The 15,283-nt window shown below is 37.4% G+C and overlaps 1 protein-coding gene across 1 annotated transcript in view; it reads right to left on the minus strand.

Annotated features, from left to right (window-relative positions):
- LOC149848923 (portal protein) overlaps positions 1 to 14,974 on the minus strand; it is a 92,966-nt gene extending 77,992 nt beyond the window's left edge. The window contains exons 1-3 of the mRNA XM_090005831.1: positions 14,664 to 14,974; positions 14,064 to 14,575; positions 13,620 to 13,686 (exon numbers count right to left, since the gene is read on the minus strand). Of these exons, the coding sequence (XP_089861957.1) occupies positions 13,620 to 13,686; positions 14,064 to 14,575; positions 14,664 to 14,974 (890 nt within the window). The remainder of the gene's footprint in view (positions 1 to 13,619; positions 13,687 to 14,063; positions 14,576 to 14,663) is intronic.
- Positions 14,975 to 15,283: the final 309 nt, after the last annotated feature.

Below are 15,283 nucleotides of genomic sequence, written 5' to 3' on the forward strand. Positions count from 1 at the left end.
CGCAATGCAATTTATTTACTCGCACTTTTTGAAAACTGACAGATATTTGATAAATCACTTTTACGTATTGGTCATGAAGTATATCAAAGATTGAACAAATATTTTTCCAACTGTGAAGTATGGTTTGCGAACAATGGAAGGTCCGATAGTAGGAATAGATCAAATAGATGGACATCAGCATCACCACTATCATGAAAAATATTTATGCTTGCTTCAGTATGGCAGCAATGATTGAAGATGATTATGGTCGTTATACTCTATGTAAGCTTCAATATACTTCATGACAAATACGCCACAATCATATGTGTCATGAATATATCAATATATACACAGAAGATAACCACCATAATCATCATCAAAGATTACAAAAATATTTCCTCATGGCGTGAAACAACTACGTTATCATCATCAAACCCCATCTATCAAGCACAGATAGAAGAAATGCAGAAGAACAAAGAATAAAGAAAAATACAAGGAAGAAGAAGAAAGAGAAGAAGAAGAAGACGAAGGTGGAGGAGAAAAAAGAAGAAGAAGAAGAAGTTGCACTGTCGTAGAAAAGAAAGAGGAAGAGAGGTTAAATAGATTAGGGTTTTAGACCTGAATAACGGGTCAGGTTGGGTCGGGTAGGGTTTTATATATAGATATATATTAGGGTTTTATATTTTGCAGGGTTTTATACACGTGTATACAAATCCACACGATGTTTAGACTTAGTAAAGTACAAATTGATTTAAGTAACAGTTGCAAAATGTTATGAGTAAATCACGATATTACATATCAATATCGTTCACATAGACAAACACAATAATTACCTACTGGTGATGAGTAAATCGTTATGAGACAAACACAGTTGCAAAACGTTGTGGAATCTCTTTCAAAAATGAAAAAGAAGAGGGAATGAAGAAGAGGATTAGAGGAGATCAGGAAGGGTGCGGGGGTAAAGACGGATAAAGAAGAGAGATTCGTGAAATGGTGCAGTGAAACATGATTTCGTGAAGGAGAAGAAGATGTAATACGGAGGTGAAGAAGCGATCAGAGAGGAAGATCTGATGAGGTGAAGACGGATCTGCTGTCGGAATCCCTTCAGAACCGAAATGAAGAAGAAAAAGGGATTTGAGAAGAGAAGAGCAATGGAGAGGTGAATAGCGGATGGATGAATCGGGGGCTTGCGGTTGCTTATGTAGAAAAGGGAGGAAGGATCGAGAATGGAGAGCAGCAGTTAGGGATGGACGGGTGGAAGGCTCGACCGAAGGATGGAAGGTTGATGATCGGCGGAGATGGGTCGCACACATGGGAGGTAAATGGCGGATGAAGCCCTCCCTGCGGTTCTCCTTGGCAATGGAGGAGGCTGTTTAGGCATTTTGTGATTTTGACCCTTTCAATTTTCAAAAAATTAAAAAACAATGTCCTTTTCACAAATTTTTGTTTAAAAGGTGGTTGTTAACACAAACGAGTTTCAAGAAGAGGCTTAAGAGCCATTGTTTTTTGTATTTTCTTTGCATTTTGATTTTTTTGCTCTTTTCTTTATATTTCTATATATATATATTTTGTGTTTTTGAAATAAAACTATAGAACTAAGGGACAATAAGAGATTTAAAACTATTTTTTTGTATTTTTAAGAAATATCTAAAAAAGGGGTTTTCTGAGAATTCGGGTTTGATTTCTTCAGAAAATGGGCTTAGATCCGGGTTTTGAGGAAATATTTGAGTTTTTAACTTCAAATTGAGAATTACAGAGCAACGGATCCAAACAGACACCGAATGGACTGGCTGAGCCTTTTAGAAATTATTTTTGGTATCTTTGTAATTTTGGTTTAAAACTTGGATAACGAGGCTCAGATTTGGAAATTTGGGGTGTTTACAGCGTCTTACAAATATATTCAATTTTCCAAACGTCGAAAAGCCAACATCCATATGCAATAAAAAAACAATGCCTTAATGGCACTCACGGTGACATATGTTCTTCAATAATAGCATGATGACATAGAAATGTACTCACGATGCCTTAATGGCACTTGTTGGAATGTTTGTTTGTTATTGTTTTTTTCCATACTGCCTAACGAAAATGAAGAAGAAGAGAAGACTGTAAAAAGAGATGGCCAACAAATCCCCCTATGATGCCCACCAATGATCAAACCAGTCGATCAATTTATAGTTATCTTCACGAGGTCGGAACGAGCCTGGGAATGTTTTGTAACACAAGGCAGGAACGAGAAGGCGGCAATGTGTTGTAACACAAGCTAAAAACTAAGGTGGGAACCTGGACTCACGGGAATGTACAAAGCTATTTATGGGAGGACATTTTCATCAAACAGTTATCTATCTTATGAGAGGACATTTCTGTCAAGCACATATCTATCTTTTTTATATGTTATTTATCTTTTTTATGTGTTATTTTATTATAAAATCATCATGGGTAACATTTCCATATGAATTATCATGGGTCCCAATATATTCCTTTGTACACACCCGAACACACAAATTTGTGTTTGAGGGAGAACACACAACCCCCTCTCATGATGCTTGAAAAAGTATAAGTAATTCCTCCCAAAACTCTGTCTTCATTGCTATTGTGATAGGCCCATAGACCACTACAATGGATATTAGATTTGTATTCAAGGCCTCCTCTATACGCACAGAGGTAGCTGAATTGCATGGGGGTAACCTACAAGAATTTTCCACTACAAGGATGATGGTTATCAATGGTGATTTTTCTCGCCGCTATTGCTCTATTTCTCGTTGTTATTGGCATATAATGAAAAGAATTATCACTGATAAGTCATCATAAAGAAATGATCTTTGTTAACCAATAACGATGACATTTATAGGTCACTGTTAAAGGTGACCTAACATTAGCGAGATTACACATTGAAACTCAAAACACTAATAGCGGTGAGGTAGCCTATAACGGCAAAATGTCTGGCTTGCCGTTATAGGCTATCAATAGGTTATAACATTCTTCTCTCAACATTATATTCTATAACAACAAGCATTAACTCGTCATTGTAGGCTATAACAGGGAGAATTAACTCATCGTTATAGGATGCCTATAACAATGAGACAAGAATGTCGTCGCTATAGGCTATAAACCTGCAAATTTAAAACTAAAAATTAGTTTATTTATTTTTTACACTTTAAATACATATACTTCGAATATGCTTCAAATATACACTTTAACAAAAACTTCAAATATACTAAAATTAGCAACTGAAACATAAATTCAACAAAAACTTCAAACATTCAACTCAAAACCACTATATCATCTCCAAACCTGCAACAACTACACTTTAAATACAAACCCCTTACACTCCCTACTTCCTCTCCAAGCTTGAAACAAATATATACACTTTTATAATTCATATAAATTAAAATTAAAATTTAATTATAGCAAAAAGTTTAGAAATCAAAACTTAGGGAATAAGAAACTTACCCTCGTTTGTAGAACACACTCGCTGTCGGTTCCTGCCCATCTATTTCAGTCTGTAAATAACAAATTAAGAATCTATTAGATCAAACATATTTAGCACTATACTATATGAAAAAAATTAAGCTTAGGGAATATGAAACCTACCCTCGTTTGATACATCTGGAGGTACGAAAATGATCTACTAATATTTTGAACCATTTGTTTTGCTCTATTCATCGATTTTTTTTCACACTTCAGAGTCGACTCACTTAGGAGGATATTATTCTATAGTGTTGCGCCATAAAGTCAACCTTTATCTTCCATAAAATTATGCATCAAAATATTTATCAACCATTCTCTGAATTATCTTGATGTAACAACATGAGATCTTTGTCGATAGTGTGTGTGTGTGTGTGGGGGTGGGGGTGGGGGGGGGGGGGGGAGGTGTAATGAATCAATTCCTCCACAATCGGCTTCCTCATACGCATCGCTATCCTATTCTTCATTCTGTTCATCTGAAGATGGAAGAATCTTGTATAAAGTTTTTGGCATTATCTTCTGCGCTATATGCATTTCGTTATTTGTGGGTTCTTTAATATAAAAATACATGCATAGCTTGAGAGGCTAAAATAAAGAGAACCTCCTGCTATGCTCGGTGAGACATGTTGAGACACAAAGTATTCATTCTCATGTATGTGCCTATTATTAAATAAATCACATCCAAACATATACACCCAATGTCATCCTATATATTTAAATTTGATAATATCCTTTAAAATACCATAAATGTCTACATCAGGCTCCCTAAAATTGCATTCACACGTAACCATTACTCCACTATTCTGAGAACTATGATAATGACCTCGAGACTGTGTATGAAACATAATTCCATTCACATCACAAGTTTGATAAGACTCTGATTCACACTCATATCCTCTTACGAGACTTCATATTTTTGGAGAAGCATCCTTGTGATTCTATAGAAGCCAACTTGCGAATTCGTGGACATGTCGTGTTGTAGCTTCCTGAATATTATTGCACAAGTTGTGGATTATCTATTGGTGTTCCCTTAGATGCAACTTACATTCAATGCAGTTGTCTAGTACATACTGATGAGCTCTCACACATTTTGAATATGAAAGTACGACTGGTAAACTGCCTCTGGCTTTCACGTGAATGCCATGTAAGAATACAAAGAAATAGGGTGTCCTTACTATGCTAGGCTTATCATCATGCCGATCTTGATGGTTAAATCTAGTATCAATGCAACTAAGATATATTGAGCAAAATATCATATATTCAGTTGAAATATATGCCTAAGCAATAAACGCTTTTGATCATGTTTTGTTCTTCACAGTTTGCTTTAATCGATTCACCAAGGAATCTCTTGATCACATACATCGAATGATATTGTACTGGTCCAGCAAGTTTGACCTCACGTGATAGATGAGTGGCTAGGTGCACCATGATGGTAAAAAATGCAGGTAAAAATATATTCTCCAAAGCACATAAGATTGCTGAAATAGTTTTCTTAATCTTCGTTAAAGCATCTTTTCTAAACATCCTTGCATAAAACAGTCTGAACATATCGCTCAAATGAATTAAAGCATGCTGATTGTCTTTTTCAGATATCCACAAACTGCAATATAAAGTAAGCGTTATAAGAAGATGTAACTATCATGGCTTTTCATTCTAAAAAATTTAGCATCATTTATGTTTATGCATCGCCTAATGTTAGATGCATAGCCATATGAAAACTTCACATCCTTCAACTAATAAAAAAACTCCTTATGCATACTCAAAAATATGTATTGTGCATATGGTTTTTTCAGTATTGCACTACTTTTGTCTAAGTGTAGGTGATGACGTTTCTTTCTAAGTCTTAAAATTTTTGGTGCATTCTTTTTGTCAATTGTTTTTTCTTTACATCGAGTAGTATATATAAGATATTGTCACATATGTTCTTCTCAACATGCATTACATCTAAGTTGTGTCTTAGTTTCAATGATGAGTAATATGGTAGTCAAAAATATATATATATATTTTTAATTAAGATATCATTGGTTGTCAGCATGCTCTTTTTTTTCTATCAACCCATACTTTTCTGAAATCAACAATAATGTTTCTTAACTATACTGGCCATCTAAGCTCCACTTTATCATCAAATTCCTTCTTTTGATGATGCCATGGGTGATTTCTTGGTAAGAATCAACAGTGTATATCTTGCAACATGTCTTCTTACCAAACTTCAAGCTATCTGAAACTGTATCAACATTGCAAACTGGACATACAAGCTTTTCCTTCGTAGACCACCCTGATAAATTGGTATATGCTAGAAAATTATTGATAGTCTAAATTACTGTCGCTCGCATCTGAAATATCTCTTTAGTTGATGCATCGTATGTGCTAATGCCTTCATCCCATAACCCTTGTAAATCTTTAATTAACGACTACATATAAATATCTATTTCATTTTCAGGTGCCTTTGGTACAAGGATGAGTTAAAAAGCTGCATAAAGGGATCTTTCATACACATCCATGGAGGCAGATTATACAACAATAATACTATGAACCACATGTTGTATGACAAACTCATATTTTTAATGGATTGAAACCATCTCTTACCAAGCAAAGATGAACATTGTGAAGTTTCATCATGAATGCTATATGTTCTCTATCAAACTCCTTCTACACTGCAGAATCTGATGGATAAATTAGTATGTTTTGATCACTTGCACATCGGGTCTTGTGCCACCTCATATTTGATGTTGTTTTCGTTGTCATGAACAAGCGCTACAACCTCAGCTTTATGAAAAAATATTGCAACATATTTTGAGAAACTTTCATTCCTTTTCTTTTGTGTGGTTTTCATCTTAAAGCATTGCACTTTGGGCATGTTACGTTCTTCTCATGCTCTTCCCAAAAAAATATGCAGTCATTCACACATGTATCTATCTTCATGTAATCAAAGCTGGTGCAATTCATAAATTTATTCACCTTGTAGTAAGAGTTTGACAATTTTTTTCACTCAGTCAACACCTCCTTCAATAAATCAGTAAGCATGTTGAACGATCTGTTACTCTAATTATTCATTGTTTTGATATGTAACAACTTGAGAATGAAAGCTAATTTTGTTAACTTTGTATAATCTGAATATAGATCACTCTGGGCATCACCCACTAAGTCTTGAAGGGGCCTATGTTTGCCATCTCTAGCTGGATCTAATGTTGTCCCTATAATAACATCATTCAATATTTCTTCGACCCGATCATGAACCTCTATCATATTCTTGCTCTCATCATGATGTATATGCACTGCATCTACATGGGTTTCGGCCACACTCACATGGGACTAAATATATTTCATGGTAGAACCATGTGCAATTAAGTATAGTTTTATTAATGATAGAACTTTATATTTTTTATTCTTGCAGTCTGGATATGGGCATCACGTTCTACCAGCAGAATCAACATGAGCATGTGACACTTCAAGGAATCGATCAATTTTAAATGTATAAGGTTCAAAACTTCTATTATAAATGTTTATCCATGATTGGTCCATATTCATAGACGATGACCCCATTATATTCAACAAGAAGATCTTTTATCAGTGGCAAAAAAAACAATAATCAACTTAGGCATTTAATCTATTAAAAAAATCAATAAACTAAATCAATAACTTAAATCCTAAAAGCCATCAATATTCTAACAAAATCAAGCATTCATTATTCATGGATTCATGCCAAGTGATAATTGAAAACAAAAAATAGACAAACCCTAAAACCATAACTAAACAGTTGTGCCATTTATAAAAATACAATTCAAAGCTTATAATCAATGTTTTGTATGTGTTTCACCAGCCTCACAATACCATCATATGGTTCCAGTCACATAGATGAGTTCATGACATAGGCCATTATATTCTAAGTACACTGAATGAACATATAAATGCAACTTGATTATTGAATGTCATCAATCTGGCACAACCTAAGTAGCATTAGAGGCACAAACAATTGCTATTATGCACATTGACAATTTTATAGTTTATTTGGTGTCAATTCATCACCTCATAGGAAGCTACTTTGACCCTTCCAGTTGATTGGTAAGAAAGCAGGTAAATATACAAACCCATTAATTTTACACTCTGCACAAAGAAAGAGGCGACATGGAGAACGGGACAAAGGCAGTCTTGCTTAAGACATTTTGTCTGGGACAATTCATATGGTCTTGTCTTCTAAATTGTGGTAAATGACCTCAAAAGCCAAATTTAAAATGAATGAAAGAAGTGTGTGATTCAATGCTTCCAAACTCCAAAGCATCTTTGTGGGTTTGAGAAGCTTTGGCGAGTGTCCACTCATCCCTTAAGTCATCCCTATCTTCATACCTCTCTTTGGGATTTCATTGATGCAAGTTGTTTTGATCAAATTGGACTACATAGATGTGATCTACATCGTTCATCTAGTAAAGATCAACACTTGAATCACCAAAATCCAACTTGTTTGCATGAATTTTTGGCAATTCAAAAATCAATGGCTGAGAAAGAACAAGATTTTGTGATTTAAAAAATAAACATTTTCCATAAAAAGACAATCCAAGTGTAGATTCTTATTAAATCAACCATGCTTAATCTAGTTCAGTTTTGATCAAAACAACTTGCATCAATAAGACTAGATGAGTATGGGTATGAAGATGGTATGGGTATGAAGATTTGATGGTATGTCTTTCTCTATGATGCTTTACTGGCAATGTACTTGAAAAAGAATAGAGTTAGTACTGTAAATGCGGAAACAAACAAGATGTGTATGATAGTTTATTATCAATAATCTTTTCCAATGAAATTATAATCAATAATTTACTCTTATAAAACACACACTTGGTTTACCATTTAATGCAAGAGTTGATAATTTTTTCTTGCAAGTTAATGGGTTATATGTACTTCTGTTCCATTCTTTCTCGATGTTCTCATGGTTGTAGACCAGAAGTTAGAAGATTCTACTCCTGTAATAAATTGGTAATATAAATATAGTTGATCTTTTTATTAGGTATTTTTTTCCACTTATACACCCTTTTAATTTGTTGATGGCATCATCTTTAATGCACTGCAGTTGTCACATAAAGGTATATGTTCTTGGAAATTGACAAGATCTACAAAATGAATGACATACCTAGGGCTTGGAGTCAATAATTATTTCTTCTGTGTCCCCCATTTAACTAAGGAACTTGAATTTCTGGATCCACTGGATCCATTTATATTTCTGAAGTTGTCTATGCTTTTGGTTTGTTCCATTTGGAGGGAGATTCAAATGTTCGTTGTTATATATATATATATATATATATATATATATATATATATATATATATATATAATTGCAGTATAATGTTCTTGACTCCTCTAAATATATATATATATATATATATACGTATATATATATATGTACATTTTTTAACCAATGCGGGATAGGCCATATGCCTTTCTCATTCAAATATAAGTAAAGCATCTTGTGTAAGATCTTTTTTGATAGTCATTCACACTCACATTTTAAATCTCCTTTTGTGCAAATTTTATCCAGCAGGGACATGAGAAAAGCTTGAAATTAGAAATTTTTGATGTTTTCAATTCCAACATTGTAATAATCTAAATATTAATGAAAATTCTACATTTCCAGTCTTAGATAAAATGAATGAGCATTGTAAATATTATAAATTGTTTGTTTTCATGCTTTTTGCCTTTATTTTCTAAATTCTCACAAAATGGTTACACGAATGACACGTGCACCATTTCGTAAGAGGTAATTAATCCTAAGTTGATGATTTACATCAATAGCCATAGTCAAGATGTAAACAAAACTTAGGATTTTTATCTTTTATAAAATAACATCGGGTCCACACTGGACCCTTTTCAAAATTCATCATATTTTCTTTAAATATTTTTCTCTTTTATCAGAGTTTAGTTTAAAATTAAATCATTATATGTATCAATGGCCATAGTCAGGATATATTGAGGGTTAATTTCATTTTAAACTCTATAAATGCACCAAAATATGTTTTATTCTTCACCTTAATTTAAATATAGACTATTATATAATACATTCAATGACCATAGTGAAGGATGTATTATATTTTCAATCTTATTTCAAATTCATGTAAAGAATGAAATATGGTTTTAAAAAACAATCTCAAAATTCTTTAAATTCATTCATCATTTAGGATAGAATTGCATCATATTTTCAAAATCTTTTTTAAAAATTCAAGTGATTTTGAACCTCTTTTTCAAATTTCTATTTCAAATTCCAATTCTATCTCAAATTTCAAAGTCCAATTTGACTTTGAAATTCCAAAATCATTTTTCAAAACTTCAAATTTCCAACTCATTTCAAAATTCAAATTCAATTCAAATTCCATTTTTCAAAGTTCAATTTAACTTTGAAACTTCTGAGTTATCTTCTGATTTCACTTTCGAAATCAAGTTCATCTTCAAAAATCAAAATCAAAGTTTGAGATTGATTTTTGAATCTCAAAACTTTACTCTTCTTAAGTTTTAAATTCAACTCCATCTTCAATAGTCCCATTTGGATTTTCAGAATCCAAATCCAAAGTTAAAACCTAATCCAAACTTGGATCTAGATTTCCAAGTACAAAACTCCACTTTTTGGATCTCAGACTTTAGATCCAAAACTCCATTTAGGATCCATAATCCAATTCTACCTTGGATCTTAGACTTCAGATCCAAATTCCATCTTAGATTCCAAATTTTGGATCAAAATCCATTCTAGGATCCAGAACCCAATTCCATCATTGGATCTCAGACTTCAGATCCAAAATCCATTCTAGGATCCAGAACCCAATTCCATCATTGGATCTCAGACTTCAGATCCAAATTCCATTTAGGATCCAGAATCCAATTCCATATTGGATCTCAGACTTCAGATCCGAACTCCATTCCAAAAACTCAGATCCAATTCCCATTTAGGATTCAAAACCCATAATTCAATTTTTGAATCTCAACTCTATTTAGAACCCAAACTTTGGATTCAAAATTCATCTTGAACTTCAGATTTCAAATCAATTCCAATTTTTTAAATCCAACTCCATTTCATTCTAGATTTCAAAAACCAAGTTTATCTTGATTCCTAAAAATCCCAAAAGCCAATTCCATTTCTCAATCTTATTTGGATCTCTTAGAACTCATTTTGATTTCAAAATTCAAAAGTTAGAATTCAATTCCATTTCATTTCTATTCTGGTTCAAAGTCCATTTATGACTTTGAAATTTCCTTTCTTCTCCTTTATCTCAAACTTCAAAATCATCTCTTTCAAAATCCAGATTTACTCTTTTCAAAGCTCTGATTATTCTAAAGCTTAGAGCTTTAAATCTTAAAGTTCTAAATCACTTCTTCACTCTATTCATCAGAAGCACTTGGAGATTTCCAAAACCATTTTTTTTTGAAAAGAGCATACATCCTTGCATTTGCACAAGCATGATTTTTTGTGCATTTAGACTTAGGATAAATTCTTAGATAATATTTTAGCAAAGCAAAAGGTATAAATTTGATCCTTGGTTTGGTTACCTCTGGTAAAGGCGCCAGGAACGGTCGAACCTCGTACCGACGAGCGAATTCCGTCTCTCCATTTTCTCGTAAATGTTCAAAGCGGAGGCAAGTTAAATTTCTAAATATTTTCAAATTAAGGTCAAGTGAGACCCCGCAAAAGAGTTCCTCTTCTTCCCTTTCACTTCTTTTCTCTTCTCTCTTTCCTTTCTGTTTTTTATTTTTCTCCTTTCAAAAAGGAGGAAATAGAGGTTAGAAAAGGAAAAAGAGAAGGAAGAGAGAGAAACCCCAAGAGAGGAAAATTTTTGCGATAATCACAGTGAACAACACCTGAATTAACTTGGAGAGCGCCCGATCCATGAACAAAAATAATGTCATACCCATATAGCCACCTGTAGTTTGGCTGCAAGAATATAGGTTAGAGAAATAGTTGGTGACAGCATGGAGTACCTGATCGCCCGAGAAGGAGACACCATTGATAGACATAGAATGAATCACATATCTTGGATGCCTATGAGATGCTAAAGAATGAAAGAACCTTGTATTCCCGTCACTCGCTTTATGCCAAGTCACCCTTGACCGCTGCTTCCAGTGAATCCCATCCTTTAAACGCCAAGATTGCAATAGAAGAGTCAACTCGACCGATCTAGCATTTAGGCTTTCAATATCTGATGCATTCATAGAGGTCATAGCCAAGATAAACTGATTGATAGATGACAGCTTGTGCTCCCAATCCCCCATATTTTGGATTTTGCTTATTTTATTGAAGATAAGCCAAGATTTGATGTCGCAAGATAAGCGAAAAAAGCTTAACCATGCATCATGTAGCCGTCCGGTCCACATAGCAAGGTCTACTCCAAGATTGTTGGACTAACGGCTCGAAACCCACCTCCTTTAGCGACCATTGCTCAAATCTGAAGGATTTGTTGCTGGTGAAGCCTTGGCCTCATCAGATAACAATCTGACTATGGTCCAAGACGGATGGTGGAAGAAGGCAACATGAAATGTCATTAATAGAACTCAGCAGATCTGACGAAACAAACACCCTGTCTAGCGAACAGAAGCACGATCTAGATCACCGATTGGTCCAAGAGAAAGCTTCATCTACATGGGGAACGAGGTACAACCGGTTCATCTGAATAAAGTTTGGAAGCCCCTCATTGAAGCCGAGTAGGAAACCAGAATGCTTGAGTCGATAGGAGACAAAAAGCAGTTGTAATCTTCCATGATAATATGTTGGTCTCCGAATGAAGTAATGACCCTATTCAAATCCGACCAGAACTCCTCTCGGCGACTTTAGTGGTGAGGACCGTACACCATTGTGACCATAGCTGGTGCCATTTTTGGCGGTAGGGGAAGAGCGATGGATATGGAAAATGCTCCTTCGTCCACCCATTATAAGGCTAGAGAATGCTTCCCGAGGATGAGGAAGCCTCCTGCATATTGAATCGCAGGCTTGAAGAAGAAATCTACCCCGACGAAGCTCGAGATGTCCGCCATCTTTATTTCACAAAGTGCAATTAGATTGGGTTTTTCTTGACGAATCCAACTCACCAAGAAAAGACGCTTGGAGGGGCAATTCAATCACTAAATATTCCAACACAAAATTTTTATAACTGGAAGTCCAAAAATCCCCGAGGAGTGCGGATCCTCACAGACCATCTAGGAGAGGCCCCAGACTCGCCGGATGGAGATAGCGAAGGTCGACAACGTCTCCTTATTGGGAGACCACCCCACCCAGTTTGAGATAACCTCCCGACCGAAGGAGATTGGGGGCTGACGTTAGTGATACACCAATCATCCACGACCAAGGTCGGTAAATGATCTTCAATCGCGACCAAGCACTCACGCATAACAGAATCGACACTGAGTAACTGGGGTTGGGGGAGCGCTAGTTCGAGACACCGAGTGGCTTCATCCACGAACAGACCCATAATTGATGAAAGATTACCACTCATAGAGGGCAAACCCACAAGCGACAGATAGACCGAGTTTGAGGAGCCCCCCCTGGCCATCAAAGTCGCCCTCCTAGATGAAAGAGGTGTTGTCCAATGCAGACAGAGCCCTGCAATACACGACTAACAGAAGAGTACTTACGAAACTGTTTGAGACAAGGCGAATCGGACATACGATGCTATTGTCTGTGATAGACAAAACTAAGGCTGAAAGACCATCAACTAGCTTGCAGAAAAAATGTTGCCGGATAGAGACTCCAAAAATAGGTGACATATTGGCCGATGCAAGAAATGAAGCCTCCAATAGACGAGACCTCTTTCGTGGGAAAGGCCCAATCTCAGACCCCCCCAAAGATCATAGCAAATGAAATTGAAGATGCTGCAACTATAGAGAGGCCAAGAGAATCCTTTGGAGCCATGGCGACCCCTGACGGACCCGAAGCCCATCAACCTCGGTGTAGGGACCAACCAAATGGATCCGCATCATCAAAACCCTAGACTCAGACCACCAGGATTCCCACGACGACAAGCATCTTTCTGACCGAGGCAAAGATGTTGCGTCACACCCGCCAATCCACCTGATATCCCGCCCGACTTCTCAGGTAGAGTGGAGACTGAGAGAGAGGTTACCTAGAAATGCGCTTCCAAAGCCGCCACACGCAGCGCTCCCGATAACCAAAGAGGAAAAAGGCGGTCCCTTAGAAAGAAAAGTACCTTCGGACGATGAGCTCAGAAAGGATGAGTCTGCAGATGATGATAGTGATGATCTCACACTCCGAGGCTGCAAAAATCCCCATGCCAACACAAAGGCATAGACACCTCCAAGCTTCTGAGGTAGCCCATACGTGAATGCCCCCATAGGATAGCATAATGACGTCTGCGGACAAAGAAAACCCCCACTCGCCCATGTGGACTCCGCAACGTCAGTAAAGGGCCCCACCCTAGCCACTAGGTGTCGTACGACTTGATAACCGATTGGACAACGCGACCACCAAAACAATGAGAGGTGAGAACTTGTCATAGGAATCGAGGAAAGGCCGTCTGCCTTACCTCTTGCCTTAACATCTCCTCAGAAATTGAAAAAGGTGAAAGAAGAGAAAAAATACCTCCATCGAATAGAAAAAGATGAATTAATCGCAGGCACTTCAGCGCATGCACCCTTCACCCCCGAGCTCCACCGAATAGAGGAAGACAAAATAATCGCAGGTACCCCAAAGCACGCCGCCTGCACTCCCGAGCTACAAATATCACCAGAAGAAAAGCCCTCATAGACGACAACAACATAATAGATAGGTGGACCCGGCAAAGCGGAGCAGGAACCAACCCGACCCATTAGTGATAGCGAACCACCAGGATGGTCGCGACAGAGATGGTTGAGACCAAAACGCTTCCCTGAGAACGACATCGGCACGATCGACGACAGAAGTGTCGACACCCAAAAAGAGCCGATCTTGATCCCCATAAACGACGATGAAGGATCTTCCAATTTGTCGATCTGGACCCAAGGAACGAACAATGTTTTGCGAGGGAGATGCATAACTTGCGAAGAGGCCCGTCTGAAGGAGAGGCTACCGCTCATGAGCGCCTGGAAACTAGGTGCTGCCTTGACCTGAACAACAAGGCGCAATGGAGGCAGGCCCGACGCCTGCGAAAGTTGAGAGATAGGCAACCTGCGCACCACCAATCACCCAACATTGCCTGGGGAAGACCAGAATGAGAAAGCTTTTTGGTAAAAGTCCGCTGCCAGACTGCTTTCACCTCCTGTCAGCCCCAATCGCCAACCGAACTAGGAGGCCTACGGAAGAAAAAATGAGCCCGTAGCGTGGCGCTAACAGAGCAAGCCTAAAGGGATTCCACCCTGACTGCCCGCAGGAATTGCCCAACGTCATGAGGTAGCAGCGATCCGACAACGAGACAGCAGGCAAAGACCTCCGACAGGGAGAAGAACACACGAAAAGATAGGCAGAAAGGGAGGGCAACAAAGGCACCCTGTCGACGTAGAGCAAAAGCGAGCCCCAGTCGTTCAAAGCCTCTTGGATAGAAGATAGAGCAAACTGGTTGACACGCATGGTTGGTGGCGCATAAGCCCCAGATGAAGAGGGATGAGGGAGGCATGGGTCACAACCAAAGACAGAGAGATAGAGAAGGAGAGAGAGAGAGAGGGATCTCTGATGGTGTGGCGGCGGTGCTTGATGTCTCAGAGGAGGCACCTCCGAAGGCATGGTGGTGCTTGACATGGTTGGGATCCAGGGGACATCGTGGTGTTGCTTATTGTCTCAAGCTCGGGAAGGAGAGGAAAGGCGTGCGAGAGAGAAGAGAGAGAGAGTCACTGTTACCGGAGCAGTAGAAGTCGGCGGAGTAGCTGGCGTAATACCTGT

The sequence above is a fragment of the Nuphar pumila genome, chromosome 1, assembly GCF_984573655.1.
Source record: "Nuphar pumila chromosome 1, dmNupPumi1.hap1.1, whole genome shotgun sequence".
Classification (NCBI taxonomy): Eukaryota; Viridiplantae; Streptophyta; class Magnoliopsida; order Nymphaeales; family Nymphaeaceae; genus Nuphar; species Nuphar pumila.